Raw genomic sequence first — 23,640 nt, 5'->3', positions numbered from 1 at the left:
CTCTTTCCTGTTGACCAATCAAAGCAGAAACAGAACCCCAGCCCGGTGTTCTCCAAACACACTCTCTCCAAGGATTTGTGCGTGGCATTTTTATGTTTTTTTATGTTTATTCTGCCTTTTCGAGACAAAATGCCCCGTGAAAAGGGTCTATTATCTATCACACAAATGCACCAAATAAAACACCAAACAAACAAAGTTTAGATAGACATGTCTTATTTTTTTCACTTGGGAAAAAAAAGTGTTGAAAAATGCACACACAAAAATATACAAAATCCGTACTTTACAAAATACAAACGTGCATTTTACAGACAAAATCTTCAGGGACAAAAACAATTCATAGGTGATTATTGAAATGATCAAATATCAAACTAGAAATGTAAAAAAAAAAAATGAAGGGAACTTTAATAGCTTATTTACAAATGGGTCCATTGATTGAATTTTAAGATTATCTTGACCTTAATGCTACGAATGGAAGAGAAAATCAGCAAATCTCTTTTAAAATTAATAAATCCCTGAAACGTTAGTGATGAACAAAGGCTTTTTAGGGTGTCGAAGTTCCAACTGTTTGATCCATCTTCAGAGAGCAATGGAATGTTAACGACTTTATCACCCCCACTATCTCGGAGACAAATCCATTGTCACCCCACCCCCCACCCCTAAGCCCATTACCCCCAAGCCCTCTCCCATGCTCCTGCCACCTCACCACCCTCCCCTACTCCTACTACCCCCACACACCCCTCCCCACCAGCACTGAAGAGCGAAGCGACAAAAGACTGCTAAGGCCCCGGACGGAGTGTCTCCATCCTGAAAACCTGTGCTGGTCAGCTAAGGGGCGGGGGGGAGGAGGAGGGATGGCTCCCTTGCTCGGATCATGGCCATTTTCGAACTCAACCTTCTTTTTTATGTCAACTATCACCTGTAAAGTTTCGTGACTGCATATTGCACGGTTTTGATGCCTTCGTGTTGTAACAGCAGATTGAATCTTTGTACTTTGCCTGCTGCTGTCTGTTACCCCTGACCTTCTGGGGTCAGCATTTTCACTGGTGTTGTTCAACGGTCAGACACCCATGTGCTTCTTGACTTTTAACATTGTCAGCAGTAATTTTGCTAGAAATTAGAACTAGTTCTCCTTTTTCCCCGACACAGGCCTCCGGGGTGCCAGCCGCCCCTGGAAGGTGGATGACATCGATGGTGGGTCTGACCATGTGAGACTAACCTCCACCCCAGCTCCTCCTTACATGCCGTGTCTGACATTTCTGTTGTCATTTTTGCTTGCTCTGTTCTGTACCTGGGGGTATTTCCTGCTGCTCGTAACACATGGAAGGGTAGGGAGCTCCCATAAGTTGCTGCTGCTCCCAGAGCAGAGCCAAATTTAACTATTTATGGAAATAAAAGTTTATTTTTTGACTATAATGGTCCTGACTGAACTTGGGTCAAAAGGGAGAGGTAATAGTGTGTAATGAGTCCAGGTGTGCAGTATAAGCATACATGAACCTTTAAAGAGCACGGTGCAGGTTGGAGACCACATTGCATTAATATGTGGAAGGGGTATATAGCAATGGGATTGGGGGACGGGATTTTTTCCCCAATCACACATAGCTGCATTTAGACTAGTTTTTGTAACCAGCAGCGGGCACTGGTCCATTTCATGGAACTACCACTTGTGATGTCACAGGGATGCAAACTAGTCACCTTTAGGTGACAGTCAAATTTTTCTGCCAAAAATATGAGGATTTCTGAGTGGTTTTATGTCTGCCCTGGTATCTGTCACCTTTTTTCACTCTCCATGACTTTGCATCCCTGTCAGCCCCAGCAGAACATTCTCCTCTTGTGATGTCACTCCTGTTGTTATGTCACACGCCCATTTATAAAATGCCACCTTTTCCTCCATATTTATAACCTGGAGGCCTGTGGGGGGGGAAAATAATCTTTGTCTTTTTGGAGTATTTTCACTGTAATCATGAGCCCAAAATGTAAATTCAGATTTTTTTTTTTACCTGCACCATGCTCTTTCAAAGACGAGCTGAACCCAAAAATTACTTTTTTATTTGAGTTCACACACCTATGCAATGTATGCAAAGAAAAATAACAAAAATCAAATTTCTTTAGTTTTTCACACTTTTTCACATCAAAAGTTGATTTTTCAGGATTTCATTCATAACTGTAATCGACGGTATGGTGACACCTCTCAACCTTCTTTCATCTCTGGCAATATCTGTTTTCAGTCCGATATGTCACGCGACCCTCTCTGAGACCCGGTTCATGTGGTCTTTAAGAGTAAACCGCAGCAGATACTGGAGCACTGCTAAAATCACCTCACCACATGATCATTGTGAAGCATGGTTCCATCCGTTACATGGGGGGAGGGTTGAAGACATTCTGAGTGTTGCGCAGTTCAATTACTATGTTGTTGTTGCTGTATCTGTTCGCCTGCATCAACCTTTGTGAATGGATATCATTGGCTGACGTGCTGAGTGGCCCAAAGCCTGAGTAGGTTGTACCACTGGCCCCTTCACCAAGTCCAGTAGCTGGGGGAGTCCAAGAAGGGTATTCCTGCTGTAGCGGCATTTGACCATACACAAATGTAGGCACTGAAGCTGCGAAGCTGCCTTCAGCTGACAGCGCTGGGACTTGCTGAGGGAAAATGTGGTTTGGATAAGGTGTTCTTGGATCAAATTGGGATACATTCCCTAAGTAGGGACAATGATTGTCCGCCATAACCTCATAGGAACTGTAACCTGACTGCCCATTTCTGTTCCAAGGCAAGTAGTAGCCTGTTGTGTTGTAGCTTGAAGTTGACAGAGGGCCACTGGGGCCTGCTGCTGCAGCTGTGGGGCAGCTGTGATCCACCTGGCTGACCCTGTTCCACCCAGTGTGGTCCAATCCTTTATGGACATCCATAACCTGCTGGTTAGTAGGTTCTGGTCTGGCAGTTCTAATAAGATTGGTGGTGAATTGACTAGATGCAATCGGTAAAGAAGGGTCTCTGGCATTGTAGCCCATTGGCTGCTGTGACTGACTGGGGTTTGGGTTAGTGGCTATAGAGGGAATGGGTCTAGGGTTCAAATGACTGATACTTGTGTCAGAATAGCCCTCCATACACTGGTTGGCAGTAGAGAGGCCAGAGTTGGGATTAGGGACGAACTGCCGGTTTTCATAGTTGAAGACGTTGTCCACAGGCCCTGTAGGTGAACATTTCCTCTTCAATGGGTTAGCAGGGGGTGGCAATATGGGGACGCTGGCACCATGTATCACAGATTGAGTTGTCTCATGCCTTGAATCCAATATTTCTTTGTCCTGTGCACAACTTTCGGATGCTTTTCGAGTGCTGGAGGTAGTAGTCTCAGGATTTTCTGGGCTTGCCTGGCTAGGGGGTACATTTGTCTGAGATTTAATCTGATCAGGTTTTAATTTTCCAGAGTTTAGCATATCTTTTATCCACTGACGCACACGGTCTTTGCGTGGTATGGGTCTATCAGAGGATGGTTCTTTGTCTTTGGGAGACAGGGGAGAAGAGGTCACATCAGATGTAACAGGAGTAGTCTCAGAGGAAATGAAGACTGGTTTAGGGCTGGATGTAGACTGACTGTTAGGTTGCGGTGAGCTGTGTGTGGATTCGGCTCGCAAAGGATCTTTGAGTTGGGGGTTGTTGGTGTGAGGTCTGGCCAATGATTCAGTCGATTCCAGTGCTGGGTTTGGCTTGGCTGGAGGTTCTTCATCTCTGGAAGACACTGAAGATGTTTGACTGGGTTGAGGTAAAAACATAGACGAAGAAGATGATGATTTGTAGAGCTTCTCCAAACATTCCATAATCAACTTGATCTGTGTTTGTGATGGAGGGTTTTGGGCCTGAGACACCAGCGCTGTGTGTGCTGGTTTGGTGGCTAGGTTCCTGCTAGTCGTTTGACCAATTAGACATGAGCTGGAAGCAGGGTGTCCTGGGAGATCAGAATAAGAACTTGAGTTGCCACTGTTAACATCTGGAGGGGCCGTGATTCTTCTCCCTTTGACCCCCTCCATATCTCCAATGAATGGGACCTCATCCAAATTATGTTTTTCTTCTTCTCTAACTTCTGAGAGGGGGGGAAGAGAGTGAGATAGAAAGTGATGAGCAACAGAAAGGGGAATGAGAGGACACAAGAAAAGAGCTTGAGTGTAGTCAGTTTACAGAAAGCAAATTATATATATATACCGTAATTTCCGCACTATAAGCCGCACCGGAGTATAAGCCGCAGCAGCAAAATTGCCTGTTTGTTACATATATAAGCCGCACCGGACTATAAGCCGCAGGTGTTTTAATGTTTTTTTTTTTTATTGTGTTTTAATGTTTAATTACCATATGTAAGGGTTCATGCACAGAGGGGATTGTCGGGAAAGAGATGGCTGTTTGAGGAAGCTCCCATTTATTAACATTTCAACAAAACAACATAACACCACCTGTGTTTTTTTTTACAGTGCACACAGTGTCCGCGGTGTGGTGAAAAGAGGGCAAGAGAGGAAATTAAAACAGAAGTGGATTTATAGTTAGAAAGAGTGCTAAAAAAGAGAGAATTCCGTTTTTTTTCCCGAAAAAATCCATAGATAAGCCGCACCGTTATATAAGCCGCAGGGCCAAAAAACGGGGAAAAAGCCGTGGCTTATAGTCCGAAATTTACGGTATATATATATATATCCCCCTACTTAAGAGTCCACAATAAATCTCCAGACAATTATTTCCAATGGTGTCAGATGCACAGGGTGAAGCCGTTTTTCACATACCTCTCTGTGGTGGAGTAGGTTCTCTCTCTTTATCAGAGTTCACAGCATCTTCCAAATACCCCTTGTTGATGGCGACTATGAAAATGATACCACATAGGTTAAGACAGTACATATCGCACTGTCAAACACCCTGGGCCGAAACACAAGACTCATAGAGACACTGAAAGAAATAGGCCACGCCCATCACGGGCGTGGCCTATCAAAATCAAAATTTAAATTTATGTTAACGCTACAATGAGGGTTTTATTTTTGAAAGAGCCGCATTAATAACCCGCCTCACTTGCAGGGTCGCTCTATCGGCTAAACGGCCGGCAACTTTTAGACTTTAGAAAATACCAGTAGTTTGTGGATATTTGTGGGATTTTTGGCCAATCTAAAAGAACATAAAACTACTTATCAATATCCATTCATCCATTCTAAAAATCACGATATTAAGGATCATAAAGAAAGCCCAACACATAAGACAGTCTTACCAGGTTCTGGTTTGCTGGTCTCAAGATACAACTGGTTCTGACTCCTGCACAAAGCCTCGGGGCCCGACATAGCTGAGGACAGAAATGATGAAATGAGTGTGAAGCAAAAACTGTCACAATATGATCAACACACCTTCCTTGTACCTTTATTAACAAAGTTCCATCCTTTCTCGAGTTGGGTTCATTTTGTTAAATTAGGGGTCAACTATCATAACTGCCAACAGTACACTTCCAGAAAGTGTTTGATTCTGGAGATGCCTGAAGTATGAGGGAAAAACCTCAGACGCTACATACCATTGAATCTTCTCTTGTCTGTTTCAGGTCCCCTGGCTGACTGTGGCTCCATTGGAAGAGGTTCCTCTGGACTCTGCTGGTCCTGAGGCTGCTGGCCTGTTCAACACGAGTCATCATTATCACATTCACAGCTTATGTCCATATGCTGTCTGCAGATTTCATTTGATTTTAGCCGTCTATGTGAGTGTGAGGAAAAAAGTGGAAGAGACAAACTTTTCTGACAAGGCTAGTCGGACTCACCCATCTGTTGTGGAGCATTGTTGGGCAGGCAGAGGGGGGTCAGGTTCTCCCTTCGCCTGATGTCCTGCAGCATGTCCACAGCTACAGAACACAATCAACTCACAATTAACACCAATCATCATAATCCATTCATACACCATACAGTCTTTAAATAGATGCAACAAACCCTGATGATAACAAACGAAACAACAGCTACCTTCACAGTACGGAGCTGTCATCACACGGTCATACCAGGCCCGGTCCAGCCGTGTGACCTTGGTAAGAGAAGAGACGAACAGTTAAAGTTGATAACAATAAGCTTAATAAATATAAACTTCTACTCTGCATTTTGCCTTGATTTTAAAACCAAATGTAGCACAATCCAAATGTAACACAATGGTGAACCCTTAAGAAAAAAGGCAAAAGTAAGCATCTTGTCCCCTTCTTGGCCAATTTAAATTTATGTTAACGCTACAATGAGGGTTTTATTTTTGAAAGAGCCGCATTAATAACCCGCCTCACTTGCAGGGTCGCTCTATCGGCTAAACGGCCAATCACTGACAAGTGTGGTGAGTATGCATTATCCCTCAAATTTAATCCAAATTAGACCAGGTGTGCTTGAACATCACACATGACACTTGGACCTGATAGGTTACCTGAGCATGTGTCCCATAATACTTCTCCCGGTCCGAGAGTTTCCAGGCAATATCCTTTAAGAACGGCATCCTGTAGGAATCTCGATTCAGATCCGGCCGGGCATCCCACCACCAGAGGAAATCAGGGAATTGTTTCTGCTAAAAGACAAATATGATATCCAGCCCTTATGACACCTTCTTAACACATTGACTGCCAGACGTTTTTTTTTGCTGTAGATAGCTTCTGCCAAGCCGTTTTTTGAGGATTATGGCTCATTTTATAAGAGCCGAGGATTCGTTTCAGCTTGGAGTTTGTGAACATACAATATCTCAAAAGTACTAATAGAATGTGTACTTTCTCTGTCTAAAAGAGTTAGTTTGTAGAGTTAGTAGTTATGTAAGCATTAGCAGTTGAATACAGCATGGTTTTAGCGTGAAAAAGAATATTCAGAGATAAACGGCTTTTTGTGAAATTGGATGGAACTGTCACTTTAACCATTCATTTTTGGCTCTCTCTCTCTCTCTCTCCCTCCCCCTCTCGCTCTCTCTCTCTCTCTCCCTCCCTCTCGCTCTCCCTCCCTCTCTCTCTCTCTCTCTCTCTCTCTCTCTCTCTCTCTCCTCCCTCTCGAGTTGCTTCAACTCCGCCCTCCGTGGGCGGACAAGCTTGTCACCAGTCAGTGCTTTGCTGCTCTCCTGTGCCTGTCTGCACAGCCGCTGTTTGAGGAAGTCGGGATGGACTCACTCGTTTGGAGTTTTGGTTGAGAGAAGCTTTTGCGATTCTGGTCATATTTATGCTGCGTGTTTCAAAGTGTGTTCGTCCACCTGTAATCTATCACCCGATCATAGTAGATCGGCTGAATCTATTATGTAAATTTGCAATCCCGCATCGCCAGCAATCAGCGCGAAAAGGAGAATGGCTGGGCTGAGAATGGCTTGACAAGTTAAAAAAATGCTTTCCTTCCTCTAGCAAGGAGAGCACTGTTGCCACTTAGTGGGTCGGTGGAATGGGTTGTAAACGTTCGGTGGCTCCAATAATTATATAAGAGATGTAAAAGGCTTAGATGCACAACCCACCGTCAAAAAAAAAAAATCGATGCCAAAAACGTGTAAACACGTTGTTGGCAGGGAACAGCTGGATTCTGAAAACGTGTTCATACGTTGTTGGCAGTGAATGAGTTAAGGGTCTGGATGCAAGCTTATCCGCCACTGATTCAGTCACTGATTTAGTCCCAACTGATTGGTTGCTGATCATCAAACTCTTTGACCAATTGCAGTAACAAAGCAGGACGACTTTGACGATTCTGCGCCAAATAATTAAATTGATAAGAACCGAAGGTTAATTGTTCCACTGCAACATCATGGCGGGAGCGTTGTCAAAAAAGCACAAGAGCTGCTTCTCTTGCCTTCAATACTCTTGTCTGCTACAGGCCGGCAACCACCGTAACGTTAGCTTTAGCTGCTGCAAGCCACAAGCAGCTCAACAACCGGCCAATGGATTTCAAAGCTGATGGGCTTATGTGACTCGGAACTGGTTAACAGGCGAAACCTTTGGTCACTCACAGTGGCATTTGAGTTCAGTGAAGTGGGTACATATGGTTATTTAACCCATTGATACCTAATGCAGCATTTGTGTGTGTATCCCTTTAAGACCGCGAACCGCGTTCACGGTCTTAAAGGGATACACACACAAATGAGGGATATACACGCAAATGCTGCATCAGGTATCAATGGGTTAACATACACGTGTTGTTGCTGTGCTCTGTAACGTGTCATCGGTAGATTAGTCCCACCGCCTACATACATCGACCAGCCAATCAGGCATCTCGGACAGTATCCGTCTGAAATAACGGCCAGTGGAAAAAGCTTGCGTCCAGACCCATATGAATCTCTATGCAAATTAGATTACAAGATACAAGATGTTTTTTGTCACACGGATGTACAAGTACACACGGTGAAATGCTTGAGCTGTGTTATGTTCCGTTAAAAGATTCATAGGGGCTGCTGGACACCAGGCTAGAAATATGACACAGGTAAACCACATTAAAAACACAACTCCGTATTGATAAAATGAAGAAAACAAATGTGTTCCACTCACCATATAGGAGAGCTGGTGCTCAGTACTGACTAAGTGTTCCAACATGTGTAATGTATCTTTGAGCGTCTTGCTGCAGCTCCCACACAAGTAGAATGTAGGTAGAGCTATCCCTTGACACTCAAACACAAAGCTCAGGCCTAGGGAGAACACACACAGTTTACACACACTTTAGCCGTTTAGCGTATGCGTCATCGTGTCAACATTAAATCATAAGAAGAGTGAAAAGAGTTTACAGTGCAAGGATGCACAGACACACACCTGTGATTGGTTTGTCCCGTCCGTTCACACTGAGGAATAGGGACAAATTGCTGCAGGCGACAGTTGTTTCCCCTGTGATTTCCACACAAGATAACCAGTCAAAGATCCAGTATATTAAATGACAGATACAGAAAGCCACTGACTCATAAAATGGTAAACACTTACCTGTTGAAATGGCTGGGAGCTTCTGGGATACATTGTGCTGCCTGTGTCCTACACTCTGCCCCGAGTGTTTTAATGCGTCTTCTCCAGTCTGGCTGGGTGCTGCAGGACTGTGCGGTTCAGTCTTGATTGGAGCAACTTGAGAGGGTGGGTTTTTGTCCAAGGATACTAAAGGTGACCGCCTGCATGGTTCAGTCTTGATGAGTCCTGCAGGACTGTGTGGTTCAGTCCAGCTGGGTCCTGCAGGCCTGTTTGGTTCAGTCTTGATGAGTCCTGCAGGAATGTGTGGTTCGGTCTGACTGGGTCCTGCAGGACTGTGTGGTTCAGTCTGGCTGAGTCCTACAGGCCTGTGTGGTTCAGTCTTGATGAGTCCTGCAGGAATGTGTGGTTCAGTCTGACTGGGTCCTGCAGGACTGTGTGGTTCAGTCTTGATGAGTCCTGCAGACCTGTGTGGTTCAGTCTGGCTGGGCCCTGCAGGACTGTGCAGTTTAGTCTTGATGAGTCCTTCAGACCTGTGTGGTTCAGTCTTGATGAGTCCTGCAGGCCTGCGTGGTTCAGTCTGGCTGGGTCCTACAGGCCTGTGTGGTTTAGTCCGGTTGGGTCCTGCAGGCATGTGTGGTTTAGTCTGGCTGGGTGCTGCAGGACTGTGTGGTTCAGTCCGGTCGGGTCCTACAGGACTGTGTGGTTCAGTCTGGCTGGGTGCTGCAGGACTGTGTGGTTCAGTCCGGTTGGGTCCTGCAGGACTGTGCGGTTCAGTCTGGCTGGGTCCTGCAGGCCTGTGTGGTTCAGTCCGGTTGGGTCCTGCAGGACTGTGTGGTTCAGTCTGGCTGGGTGCTGCAGGAATGTGTGGTTCAGTCCGGTTGGGTCCTGCAGGACTGTGCGGTTCAGTCCGGTTGGGTCCTACAGGCCTGTGTGGTTCAGTCTGGCTGGGTGCTGCAGGAATGTGTGGTTCAGTCCGGTTGGGTCCTGCAGGACTGTGCGGTTCAGTCCGGTTGGGTCCTACAGGCCTGTGTGGTTCAGTCTGGCTGGGTGCTGCAGGACTGTGTGGTTCAGTCCGGTCGGGTCCTACAGGACTGTGTGGTTCAGTCTGACTGGGTCCTGCAGGCCTGTGTGGTTCAGTCCGGTTGGGTCCTGCAGGCCTGTGTGGTTTAGTCCGGTTGGGTCCTGCAGGACTGTGTGGTTTAGTCTGGCTGGGTCCTACAGGCCTGTGTGGTTTAGTCCGGTTGGGTCCTGCAGGCATGTGTGGTTTAGTCTGGCTGGGTGCTGCAGGACTGTGTGGTTCAGTCCGGTCGGGTCCTACAGGACTGTGTGGTTCAGTCTGGCTGGGTGCTGCAGGACTGTGTGGTTCAGTCCGGTCGGGTCCTACAGGACTGTGTGGTTCAGTCTGGCTGGGTGCTGCAGGACTGTGTGGTTCAGTCCGGTTGGGTCCTACATGCCTGTGTGGTTTAGTCCGGTTGGGTCCTGCAGGACTGTGTGGTTTAGTCCGGTTGGGTCCTGCAGGCCTGTGTGGTTTAGTCCGGTTGGGTCCTGCAGGCCTGTGGGGTTCAGTCTGGTTGGGACCTGCAGGCCTGTGGGGTTCAGTCCGGTTGGGTCCTGCAGGCCTGTGTGGTTTAGTCCGGTTGGGTCCTGCAGGCCTGTGTGGTTTAGTCCGGTTGGGTCCTGCAGGCCTGTGTGGTTCAGTCTGGTTGGGTCCTGCAGGACTGTGTGGTTTAGTCTGGCTGGGTCCTGCAGGCATGTGTGGTTTAGTCTGGCTGGGTCCTGCAGGCATGTGTGGTTTAGTCTGGCTGGGTCCTGCAGGCCTGTGTGGTTTAGTCCGGCTGGGTCCTGCAGGCATGTGTGGTTTAGTCTGGCTGGGTCCTGCAGGCATGTGTGGTTCAGTCTGGCTGGGTCCTGCAGGCATGTGTGGTTTAGTCTGGCTGGGTCCTGCAGGCATGTGTGGTTCAGTCTGGCTGGGTCCTGCAGGCCTGTGTGGTTTAGTCCGGCTGGGTCCTGCAGGACTGTGTGGTTCAGTCTCTGGACCCTCCAGCATGTCGGGGGTTGGGGCCACAGCTTCTGAGTCAGAGGCAGGAGGATCTGGACTCGCATGTGGTTCCTCCCCTATAGATGCAGGGAGGGAGAGATGAGAGAGTTAGTGTGTGAACGAGTGATGATGGGCTAAGATAGATGGAGTCACAGAATGGTAGGTAATATAAAATGAGGAGAAGAATGAGAAAGAGAAAGGTGAAATAGACACAAGATTCAAGGAAGAGTAACATGCCAAAAAAGCTGACATCCAAACTAAAGCAGGATAATAAGGTCAGACTATATTAACAGAAGCATGATCCTAGCATGAACCACCAACAGCTCCACCTCCAGCCATCGGTCAGTCAAGCTACTGAAATTCGCAGATGACACCACCCTCATAGGGCTCATCTCTGATGGTGACGAATCTGCATACAGGCAGGAGATCGACCATCTCCCATAGTCATTTTTCTGGCAGAGACAAATACTGTGGGATTTTGTGTGCAAGCATTTCAGTTCTCACCTGGGATCTGGACCAGCTGTTTTTTGGGCTTGTGTGCGTTTTCCTGCTTGGATTCACAATTAGAAGAAAGCCCTGTGACCCCTCTCTTTGACCTGGGAACATCTGTGAGAGAAGAGAGAATGCAATCATTGGTTAAGTGTGATGGTGATTGATGAAAATAATGGTCCAGAAAGGAACAGGCATGGTAGAGCAAGGTGTTAACAATATCCATTCTAGTAGTCTGGTTTTCGACAGCATGCAGATTGAGTTGAATTATTTTGAGCTGGCCTGCAGAGAGACCTGTCATACAGGTGACTACATACATCATATGTGGTCAAAACACAAGGATGATACAGTAGGTAAATTTACCATCATCCAGGGCCGAGGCTTCATGTGGACCGGTTGAAGGAACTTGGTCACGTCTTGGCCTGGTTGTGGAAGATGAAGAGTCCCGTAATTCTCGCTGCTGTTGAATAATCTCCGTCAGTCTGCCTACAGCTGAGGAGAAACAACAAAACAATAACCAAACTAAAATATCAAAAATAACACATCCTCATGGAAATTAAAGAAAAAAGCACCAGAAGCTCATTCTCTTCTGCAGACAATGTTGTAGCCGAGACCAGATACCATTTGATCAATTCACAGTACTTCCTTTGACCCCTTGTTTGGGATGGAAGAGTTGGAGGCCACCTTCTGGTTTCCTTATGTCATGAACAAATGGTTTAACACCAGGGAGGACCCATTGGGCTGCATTACAGCTCAGAGATAACACAGAATAATATAACACTGGGACATCTCTCCATGTTTGTGTTAGCATAAATTGTGCCCAAAACTATCTGAAGGTTAAACACAGGATTATCTTCTGTCCAGACATCTTTAGCAGCATATTCCAAAGTTCTGACACTTTCATTCCACACATTCGGGGGGGGGGGGGGGGGGGTTCTTACTAAACTGTCCTCTCAGTGAAACTCAACAGTATAGAATTAAATGAAACATCTTTACCTGCTTCCTCTGGAAGATCAGCCAGCTCTTTGTACTGATCATGATTCACTTCTACTTCCTAGGAGGGAGGAAAATGAGGGAAAAACACAGAAGGTGAAGAAAAAGCATGACATGTTAAATCACTAAATACTGATGTTGCATAGATCTGTGCATGCATGCAAGTGGATGTTGTCTCGCTTCGTCACTTTCTTGGCATATGCCGTATGCTCTCATGCATGTGTGTTTTATCACTGGACAGTGTGTGTGTGTGTGTGTGTGAGTGAGAGAGAGAAATAATGAGAGAGAGGGAGACAAGAGTGCCAATGATCTGTCCACTGTAGTGTTACTGTTAACCATAGTGTAGATTGGGTACAGTCAGTCAGTGTTTGTAAGGGGGGCCAGCCTGCAAAGTATGAAAAACACCTGGGCCAAATGTATAAAACACATTTACATTATCCTTTTTTGCCACATCAGACTAGTCGGACTCCGAAGACTGCGTACAGTACATTATGCATGGTGTGAGAGTGTACCGGTAACGCACAGTCCCACGGCACGTGGGTTTTTATACATTTGGAAACCTGTATGGAAATGTTTTAAATGTCTCCCTAGTTGGTCGTCAAGCATAGCGGAAAGCGTGGAGTAGAAGAGAGTCACGGTCAGTAGCTAGTTCCAAAAAGGGAATGTCAAAATGGCTCCATTCAGTCTACCAAGGAGAGAGACCTTGAGATTTGTGAAACATCCTATATTTTGAAAACATATTTGCTAATGTTTTTCTGAGGGTTGCTATGGGGAGGTCGTCACGACGCTGACTGACGAGAATGACGATCTGTGACACAGATGCAATTGTATTGGAGACGGGATGTAAACTGTCTCATCATCGAAGTGGACCAGAAGAACTCAGCTCGATTGTTATTTTGTCCAACGTCTGACCTTTAATTGTGGTTATAGTTCAAAGTTACATCAGACATACCGTAGGTTTAAGTGTCGTAAATTATCCACGGCAATGTATTTTGCTTTACAGGAACCTTATCTTTTTGTCATCTTTTATTTTGTATGCTCTTTTCTTTTATCCACTTTATGTCTTATCTATTTTATGTAAAGCACTTTGAATTGCATCTGTGTATGAAATGTGGTATAGAACTAAACTTGCGTATGTACTTTCCGTATGTCCTTGTCAGAGTCAACGGACAGTAATGTAGACTAATGCTAAGCACGGATGGACGTGTGGATCGCTATGACAACCATTATTTTGCAAATGGCCAATTGAATCACTTGAATGAGTGAGTGAGTGACTTGGGTGGGTCACCTGGATTGTGAGGCCTGCATCTCTATCAGCCTTGGCCAACTCGTCCACCACCTTCTGCAAATTGGTTTGCACCTCTGAGCGGGTAGCACTAGCAGTCCATTCACGCCGCTTCGTCCTCTATTTACAAAATCCAAAACATTCTGTTAACATGTATAATACCATCCTGCCATTCCCAAATTGTCCTGGACAAGACGTTTTAATACACACCACGTAGTTATACTGGTGGTCGAAGCTCTCCATGTGAATATGATGTGACCGTCTCAGCCTGACGGAGCACAGTAGACAGTAGATTTGCATCTTTCCTTCACACATGACCACAACAACGTGGTTTTTGCCTGAAAAGTAAATGCACACAAAAACAGTCATGATTAAACCAAAATGAGTGGAAGTAATGGAGGCTAATAAAATTATGTTTAATATAATAAAGGAATACTGACCAACTGTTATCTTACTCCTGGAGGAATCTGATGTTTCTGTGAGCGGTGACTTACAGACAGAACTACCAGGTGCGGGTGTGTCCAGGGAGGGAGAAACAGGTGTTGCACTGTTGTGAACACCATCAGCAGATGATCCACCATTATTCTTGATATGTAGAGTTTTGGAAGTACTTTCAGCGTTTCCACAGATGGTAGATGGTTTACCAGTTTCAGCAGTGGCCACAGTTGTCACCAGCGTTTTGGAAGTGACAGTCACAGTTTTAGATGTAGTTTCTGAAGTTTTGGAGGTCATTTTACTTTTGGAGGCACCTGTGGTCTTACAGGTGGCTGCACATACCAGTGCAGCTCCTTTGTTAGAGGCTGCTGGGGTCGTTTTGGAGGTGCCATCTGTTTTGGAGGTGGTTGTAGCAACTACAGACATGGCTGCAGTTGCTGAGGATGGCGGTCCCTCAGAGTTTCTGGAATCACCAAGCTCTATCTCCACCATCTTTGAAATGAAACATAATAGTATACAACGGAATACTTATTTAACAGCTTTTCAGAGACCTGCACACCAAAACAGTTACCACCTAACATTACGTCACGGCAACATAACTCTTTATGGTAATTGTATGATGTAGCAACTGATGATGTTGAGGCTATGTTCTACGGTGGTCATTTTATTTTCTGCAGCCCCTCCCTACCCATCCCTAGAACTCCAACTCTCCAGACTTTCCTATCCCTAGCCCCGCCCCTTACCTGACCACACCCCCTCCCACCTGCCAGACACCCCTAGCCACTCCCCTACCCACCCCTCTAATCCCGACTCTCTACTGTATATCCCTAACCCCGCCCCCTCCCAATGACCCGACCCGGAACAGATCCGCTCCTAAATTTAATGGGTTCTTCCTTGGGCCAAGTATACTATGCTATACCCTTCCACCAAGTTTCATGAAAAAGGGCCCAGTAGTTTTGCCATAATCCTTCTAAGAGACTGACAAATGGCACTGAAAACAGAACCTCCTTGGCTGAAGTAAAATCCTAAAATAGCTTAATTTCATCCACACTTAACCTGGTATCCATCTACAAACCAATATTCTTATTGTTGTGAATATTATTCGTATTGTATCCAAGCTGCTAGACGGTTAGTCAAGCCACTGAGAATAAAAGCTGTTTCACACCAAGTGCGAATTTGCGTGTGGATTATTTGCAGGGACATTTATTATTATTCAAACAAATAATGATTTTGTGGGTTATAATGGAAGCTTGTACAAAGGGCGGAACTTTCGTGAAGCAAGAAGACAAAAGTAAAATCAGAACTACTTCATCTTCTGTGGAACTGAGAAACTACACGCTTGACCAATGAAATCGTTTGCTTTATATGATGTCACATTTTCAAACACTTCCTGACTCCCTGGGCTGAGACGATCAGATAAAATCAGACAAAGTTGAATCATTCTGGTGTCCCAGCGCCCTTTTACCTGAGGCTGGCGGTCAAAGGCAGATGAAGTGCCTTGGCACTGGTGTTTGGAAGTGAGTGAAGTGGTTTGATGGACCAGAGGACGCACTTGGCTGACCTGGGTGTCCTGCGTCACAGAGGTGACCTCATGTTGAGCGTTTAGAGAAATGTCCTGCTGAGCATGAAGCTCTTTCACTTTCTTTATGCCTGTGAACATAATCCAACATAAAAATATGGTAGAAGTTCAGACTTTAACTCACTCAAGTTCTTCTTAGTATAACCATTGCATTGAAAATGATTGTGCATGGGTGGATGCCCTTACCACATTTAAAGTTTTGTTTTGTGATATCATTGTAAAGCTCTGGATCCAGCTCAACAACCTGCAGTCAAAACAGATGCACAATAATGTAGCGATATATAGGTAGGTCTGATGATCACGCTACAATACTGTATATAACCACCGTTTGAAACCCTTCATATACTTTTCTGGAATTGATTTAACTGGGGATTGCTCCTAGGGGACAAAGGATTTCAGTTGAGTTCTTGTTGACGTCTTTGGCTATGATCCTGATGACATTAAATTCCATGGTTTAGCTCGTGTTGTTCAAACTTAGCTTCTGCTGATGCTAAGTCGTTAGGGTAGAAATAATAAATGCCACATTTGTCCCGAAAAGGTTATCCAACACTGAATACAGTGACATTTAAATGACATGTGTGCAATCAGAAGTGCTGGAGAGATGGACACGTTCTGCTAAAACACCACAAGCAGCAACTATGTAACTATGTATGCTTTAATGAAAGATAGGGAGATTTCAAATGATTCCAAACATTTCACAACATGTCCAGTGATTCATTAGGATCACAAAACGGTCATAAAAGTGCATCATTACTGCACATATAGGGGGCGAGACATGTGTTGGCTAAACGCAGAGGCGAGGGCCTGCGAGTTGCTCATGAGTCGACTGACCAAAATAAAAGGTCATCTTTTAACAGTTTAAACCATTTTACACAAGTGAAAGTACTTTGTTCTGCATCAAACCTGAGCCTCCCCATATCCGTTTCTCCGTTCGTGCTTAGCAGCTGCGCGTCTGATCGTCAGTCTCTGTTTCCCATCAGGTGTAGTAGTGACTTTGAGCTGGTGTCAGTGAAAGGAGACACAGACGACATTAATACACAGGTCAAGACTTTTTTCTGATTATTTTATTATTACCTCTACACTACGCAGATGCCCATATATGGAAAAGTTAAGTGTCATCATAACACATATCGCTCACCTTCAGGTGCCCAATTCGGTGGGCATCTCCAGTCACATGGCGGACAATATCCTTCTCCAGGATAGTCACATGGCAGCAGTCACACAAGTACAGAGGATCATGCTGATCACAGTGCAATTCAAACAGAGCATTTAAACCTAGGGGACAAAGTGTTTATTAGTAATATTACTGACCGACTCTTTCAATTTGAAATCAATATTTCCATTCAGACCAAATTAGTACAGACAAAGTTAAGCCCGGCTCAGGTATTATGTGAATAAATGTAATAAAATGGACAAAATATAAAAGTAAAAAACACAATAAATGAAATCAAGAGTCGAGACTTGCAAAAAGAATCAGACGATCATATTATTCAGATCAGATTATTAGGTCCTGAACCAGCCAGTTTGGGTTGGATCAAACCAGGCAAAACACACTACACAGTGGACTTCATTCGTCTTTGCTTTCTAGTCACCATTTCTTTAAGGGGTTAATTTCAGGGAATGAAAGATGTAACACTGACCAATCACAGGCTCTCGGTCTCTGCACTTCATCTTGAGATAATTCCATAATTTAGCTCCTGAAGAAAACCATATACAACCACAGATTAAACCATTTCACAGAAACGGTGAAGAAAAACTTGAACAAATTAGAATGTGTCACATACTGTACATACCGCTATTCATTGCACTCTGATCACTTGATTTGCCACCATCTCCCATGTTTGTTGTCGTAACTTTCTTTAAATCCATTTCAACCCGTCTCTCTTCTGGCATTTTTGGGGAGATTGTAGACGAGGAGGACTCTTGTCCTTCAGAGCAGAGCCGCCCCCTTTTGTGACAGATTTCTCTGCACGCATCTTCACTGGGACGTCTTTTCCCTGGTGCTCTGTCAGAGATGCTGCTTTGCCGCTTTCTTTCGATTTCTTCAGAGACGGAGTAATCTTTCATCGGGGCATCTTGGCTACTTTCAGTCGTTTCTATTCCAGTCCCACTTCCATCATCCGTTTCCGTTTGTTGCGGTCTTTCTGCCCTCTCCGAACTTGTCTCTCTCACAGTCAACTTCACAGCCACTTCTCTCTTGTCTGCCCCTGTCACTTGGTCCTTTTCACAACCTGGACTCTTTATCTGCTCTGGACTTGTTTCAGAGATGGCCTCTCTTCTCCTTTCTGACTTGTTTTCTCTTTGTTCAAGCGTCTCCTCATCAGCTGGCTTCCGTGCCTCCGCTCCTCCATCTGCAGTCGATTTACACGCGATTTCAAGGCCGTCCTTGTTTGTCTCTATTTCAGTCTCTGAACCTGGTCTATTGGTCACCCTATCAGACACAGGCTCACTGATCTTGTTCTGTGGGTGTTGTGCAATCTCTTTGTCTTCCTCTTTTTCCACTGGAACAGGCTGTGAGCTGGTCTCACTTTTGTCTGCAGATTCGTTGCCAGTCTCTTTCTCAGTCTTCTTGGTCTCTTGATTTGCGTCTCTCACATGGTCTTTGTCATCCTCTTTCAGAGTTTCTGTAGGGACTGAGAAACAGAAACAGACGAGTGTCAGGGTCAGGCTGTAATGAAGACCCAAGATGCAGCCAGTACACACAGGCAGGATTCAACAGCACAAATGTCAATACTTTTACGGAGTTTACACAGGGTTAGGCTTCCAACTAGAACCACAGGTCAATCAATGACATGACAAACAAACAGGAGAGACACAGGCCTAAATACTGGAGAAACTAATCATCTACACGAGGGGCAGCTGGGGAGGAAGCAACAGTGAGGAGAACTGATTGGTCTGGGGGAAACTAGGGAAGGGCAGGGCAAACGAGGCAACATTGAGGGCAGGTGTGGTGGGAAGGAGCACGGAAGGGTACATCCCATTTCTGTCCGGAGGTTCTTCTGGTCCGCCATTTTGAAGACTGTCCCGAAGCTCTTATCCATGCTCTGTGGAGCGAGGAACAAGGAGGGATCTCCGAGGAGCTATGAGCGAAGAAACACGAGAGCAGCCTTCCCAGAAAGAGGATTTCCGAAATGCAGTGTGGCAGGGGACTCGATCATCAAGACTACAGCTGTACAGCTGTTGCGGAGAGTGACCTGGGATGAACTTTTGCTCCACCAGCTGCAGCAGAGGGGGCAAGGCTGACTGGAGGAGAGGAGACTCCTAGTAAATTAAAATGCTAATCACCTGTTTTTCTATATATTCTGTGTGCACTGAAGTCACAATGTTATATTAAGAGCATGGGTTGAATTATATAATTGAAATGCAGTGTGTTGACAAATTAAGGATTTATCAGTGGCATGATGAAACATGTAAAGTTGAAAAAGCACAATGTACTGACTGAGGGCTGTGAAGATGTGACAATTGATGACTAACTGAGTCTAATGTTGCTTTTAAAGTGTGGTAAATGTATTCTCAAAATTGGATGAATATTACATGTGAAATATTTAAAATGGAATAGTGTGAGATATCATGGGCTGATAAGAATTTAACTGTGCACATCAGCGCACATACAAACATGATGGTTGATTCGTCTGCAGATGGGGAGGACTGATGACAGTGTAGCATCCAATTAGAGCTTAGGTCACCGTGACCCAGCGAAACATATACACGCCCTCCCCTTTTACAAGATTTACAAGAGAAAAGGAACTGGACCTCAAGGGTTATCGCTCTCCTGCCTCCGGCAGGGAGCCAGGCGGGATTGTCCGTTATTAGAACTTGAGCCAAACGGGATGCCCCGTTATTTCTCGAATAGAGACGAAGGGATTCCTTCAATTAGTTTACCGGGATTGTCCATTATCTTAGAACTTGCCCTGTTGTTTCTCAATAGAGAAACCGATTATTTCTATAGGAAAAGGAAAAGAAAGACCATTCAGTTTCTCGATAGAGAAACGGATTATTTCTATAGGAAAACTAAAAGAAAACCCATTCAGTTTCCGATAGAGTAACCGATTATTTCCATAGGGGAAACCATTCAGTTTTCTCAAACAGAGAAACTGATCATCAAAGAAATCTAAATACTCTCTCAATGAGAACTACTCGTTGATCCATAGAAAATATAATTATCTCTCAAACGAGCATTACTCGTATCCAAAGAAAACAGAATACTCTCTCAACGAGCATTACTCGTTGGTTCATCTAAGGAGCCCTCTCGATGTGCAGGGGACCCGGATCACTAAAGCCTGGATTATGCTTGACGCTTTGGCCGGCCGCACGGAAATGAGAGACACGGAATCCGACGAGGAAACGTGTGGAGCTTGTATACTCTGTGTGGGTTTCTGCAGGCGGAATTGAGCGCGAGTCTTGAAAACTCCACTTTGTCCGCTCGTCCGCGTAGTTACAAATTTCGGCGTGCGCACGGCCGCTCGAAAACCGTCCGCACGGAGCCTTGCGGAGGGGCGTGTCTGCTGATTTGACGTCACTTTTCCGCGCGGACACTCGCGTTCCTCGCTGATGCGGAAAGCATAATGAGACCTTTAGTGCTTTATGAGTGTGCCCAGCCGAGACTGGAATATCATTTTAGGACAGTGGGGATGCTTAACAAGGGAATGTATATTGGACAATAATGTCATGTATATTGGACAAAATTGTACTGGAAAATGATTTGTATGCTTTATAAGGAAAAGTGTAAACTTATATATAAAACCTATAAATCCCCTGGATTTTTATTTATTTATTTTTCTTCTTCAAAACATTTTTGAGAAGGGTCCACAAATCCTATAAGGTAAGAGGCATGATTTTGGGTTAAGCAAATAGCCTCCTCCATGCATGTAGAAAGGACAGAATGATCTCGGGCCTCAGCTCGTTCACAAAATATGTACTGGGTAATTCTACTATATAGGTTAGTCAATTCTTTCACCCTGGAGGGAAAAAGTGCCATCAGGCCACCTGTATCGGTAGACTGCCTACCCGATGCTCGGGGAGGAGGGGATAGAGGTCCTAGATTAAGATTTAGGGGTGTACAAAGCATTAACATCATGTTACTCATCGGGGAACTTACATGCATGCCTTTGCTCTGGGTATTTCTAGTCGTATGGGATAGCCTCTATTAGGTAGAGATCAGCTGGTTATCACGATTTCTCGTGATTTATGAGTGCTCAGATGACGCTATTTTAACTGTCAGAGGAGGGGTCATAGGTCAGAGGTCGCTCGAGAATCATCTCAGGCATCACCTTAATTACTCCGCCCCTATGTAGCACAACTCCACCCCTATGTAGCGCAAATGTGCTACATAGGGGCGGAGTAATTAACACAAGGGAAAGGTGGATGCAATTAAGAGGAATGGGATGTACCCAGAGAGCTCATGAGGAGTCAATTTGCCTTCAGCCTTTTAAAAGCGTATTTTCCTGCTTCGCTCGCACTTTTGAAGGGGAGGAGGAGGCAGGTGAAGTGAGCACCACCACCTCCGACGTACTTAGCTGCACTAGACGCTGCAGTCCCGCTTTATAAAATTCAAAATATGCGGGAATTGCCGAAAATGCGCGATAGCCGCAATCCCGTGCTGAATTTCAGGCCCTGATATAACTTAAAATATCTCAATCAAAATTGGCAAAGTGGGCTCAGTCTGTCTGTGTCGGTGTCAGTCGCGATTTGTGACGGAAGTGAAGTCATAAATCCGTTAATTATGTCATCAGTGATGTCACTCGAGCAGTTGTGATGTCATTAGTGAGTAAAGGGGAAAAGGTAGTTTCTCCAGAATCTCCACCCTAGAAATCAATCAAATAATAATATATATAATAATAATACATGGCTTACCCAGTTTCTTTCTAAGGGCTATTGTGGGTATAAGATCTTCTTTCCTCCATTTCCCATGTGCTCGTCTCAGGATGGCAACGGCTGGAATAAACAGATGTATAGTCAATAAACCAATTCAGACTCCAAAACTGATGATCCATGTGGATACATGTATGTATATGTACGGTACTCACCGTTTTCATAGCTACATGGCTCCCAGAAGGGTTTGGCCAGCCTTATTTCCTGTCAAAGAAAAAAGAAAAAAGGGGGGGATGGAAATATGAGCGCGTGTTTGGAGGAGACATTACATAAAGTTAATGTATGGGGATGTCTGGTATCTCTGACCTGGATCGATTGTACAGGGTGAATATCCAGTGCCTGTTTTGCCAGGTCCAGTAGTGTCTCTGTATTCATAGTGCTGGAGTTCAGTGAGCCTGGGTGGGCACGATTCTACACACACACACACACACACACACACACACACACACACACACACACACACACACACACATTTACAGCCTTCATTATCCAGTAGAATAACTCTGTGAAAGTCAAAGATGTGGTTTATGTTGTTAAAATTGTGTGCAAACAATATCTAGTGTGCCATATATCATCAGACATCATTTATTTCTTGCCCTTATGACAATGACAGATATGCTGGTCTGGAACACAGTGGTCTCCAAAGCCTCCAGGATACACTCGAATGCATCATTTGAAATCACTGATGATATCAACAAGCTCTGGTTTCGACATCATACGAAGGACACCAGATGGCCAGCCCGTCGGTCCACTAACAGCTACACGAAGGCAACACCATGACCTGTCCATGGCCGCCTGGACAAGGCAGGAAAAGAATGTCCTTTGACTGAAGGATGTGATCAGGTCATCCTTGAATCCTATAATGTTGTGCATCATGGCTTTCTGACAGACAGCCTTCAGGGCCATGTGCCAAAATAAATGACAAGCCCCAATCTTTTCAAGTACCCCCTGCAAGCTGCTCAAGTACCCATAGGGGTACACGTACCCCTGGTTGGGAATCACTGGCTTTAGTGTAAAGCATCCTTGAAAAGCGCTATATAACTCCCATGTATGATGATGATTATTATAATAATAATAATAATGATGATAATAATAATAATGATAATAATAATCCACCAACAAATGAAAACCATCCATTAAATCTATACATCTTTCCTCCTGACAAGCCAATCCAATCTATGAGCATGTGTGAGCAAAAACAGACTCCAGTGCCAAAGCAATAAAGTGTATGTCAGCTGGTCTAAGGCCTTCTGACAAACACACCCCTTCATACTAAAAAGGCCAGAAAAGCCACTGCTGGGCAAGACTCTGCCATGAGGAAGATGGGATGATCAAAGGACTGATTAATCATTGACTGGACAGTTATCATTTTGCTGGATGTGTTTTCAAGTTATTCATATTTGCATTAGTTTGAATTCCATCTGATTTGTATCCATTTGATACGTTCATAAGCAATCTCACTGATAAGTGACAATTGGTGTGAATTTCTGAGTTTGGGAGTGAACGAAATGAGAGAATTTCTATGGAGAATTCAACATGACCTGTTGGACTATAAGAATGATATGAGATGTAGAGACTACTCTTTTAATAGTATTATTCCCATAAGGAACCGGTGCCCCAATTTAAAAAAACAAACAAACAAACTTTTAATTCTATATCAGAATACAGTAAGCTGTATTCCTGCACCTGATTCCTCAGTCAAAAGTAAATTCTTGCCTCTGACAATGCGGGTTGTCTGCCTACAGTGCTGCGCTGTTACCCGGATCATTCACACAAGAGTGCACAGGTGAAGGAACTGAGCTATTGACTTTTGAAGATATTAAAGCATGAAATCACACATTAGTAATGCAGTCAGTAGTGCAATGAATCACTGCTGTCATGGAATCAGTTGAGTAATGTTACTGCCTCTGAATTGACATGATTTGTATACAGACACTCACCAGAAACATTTGAACATGTTCACGACTGAACACATGAGCAGGACTCTCATATTCTGACAGCCTCCTCTGACAAAGCACACACAGGAATCCCCAGCCTTTGCGCTGATGCTGATTGGCAATAGTGTGCTTAACCA

General features: G+C 44.7%; 1 protein-coding gene across 1 annotated transcript; it reads right to left on the bottom strand.

The window, feature by feature from the left end:
- Positions 1 to 823: 823 nt before the first annotated feature.
- Positions 824 to 21,941, bottom strand: LOC310784997 (uncharacterized protein; the record flags this gene model as incomplete). Its single annotated transcript, XM_083646003.1, has 23 exons — positions 824 to 4,073; positions 4,759 to 4,833; positions 5,232 to 5,303; positions 5,526 to 5,621; positions 5,766 to 5,846; positions 5,962 to 6,019; positions 6,401 to 6,538; positions 8,475 to 8,611; positions 8,733 to 8,804; positions 8,898 to 10,991; positions 11,419 to 11,520; positions 11,767 to 11,895; positions 12,400 to 12,457; positions 13,685 to 13,801; positions 13,892 to 14,019; positions 14,419 to 14,608; positions 15,582 to 15,686; positions 16,599 to 16,694; positions 16,834 to 16,935; positions 17,868 to 18,328; positions 21,549 to 21,629; positions 21,722 to 21,770; positions 21,873 to 21,941. 23 exons carry the CDS (start codon positions 21,939 to 21,941, stop codon positions 2,353 to 2,355), a joined length of 6,231 nt encoding a protein of 2,076 aa, XP_083502129.1. The 3' UTR covers positions 824 to 2,352.
- Positions 21,942 to 23,640: the final 1,699 nt, after the last annotated feature.

The sequence above is a fragment of the Poromitra crassiceps genome, assembly GCF_964638095.1.
Source record: "Poromitra crassiceps genome assembly, chromosome: 11".
NCBI classification, from domain to species: domain Eukaryota; kingdom Metazoa; phylum Chordata; class Actinopteri; order Beryciformes; family Melamphaidae; genus Poromitra; species Poromitra crassiceps.
Note: the sequence above shows the minus strand (reverse complement) of the source record. Positions and strands in the feature narration are given on the sequence as shown.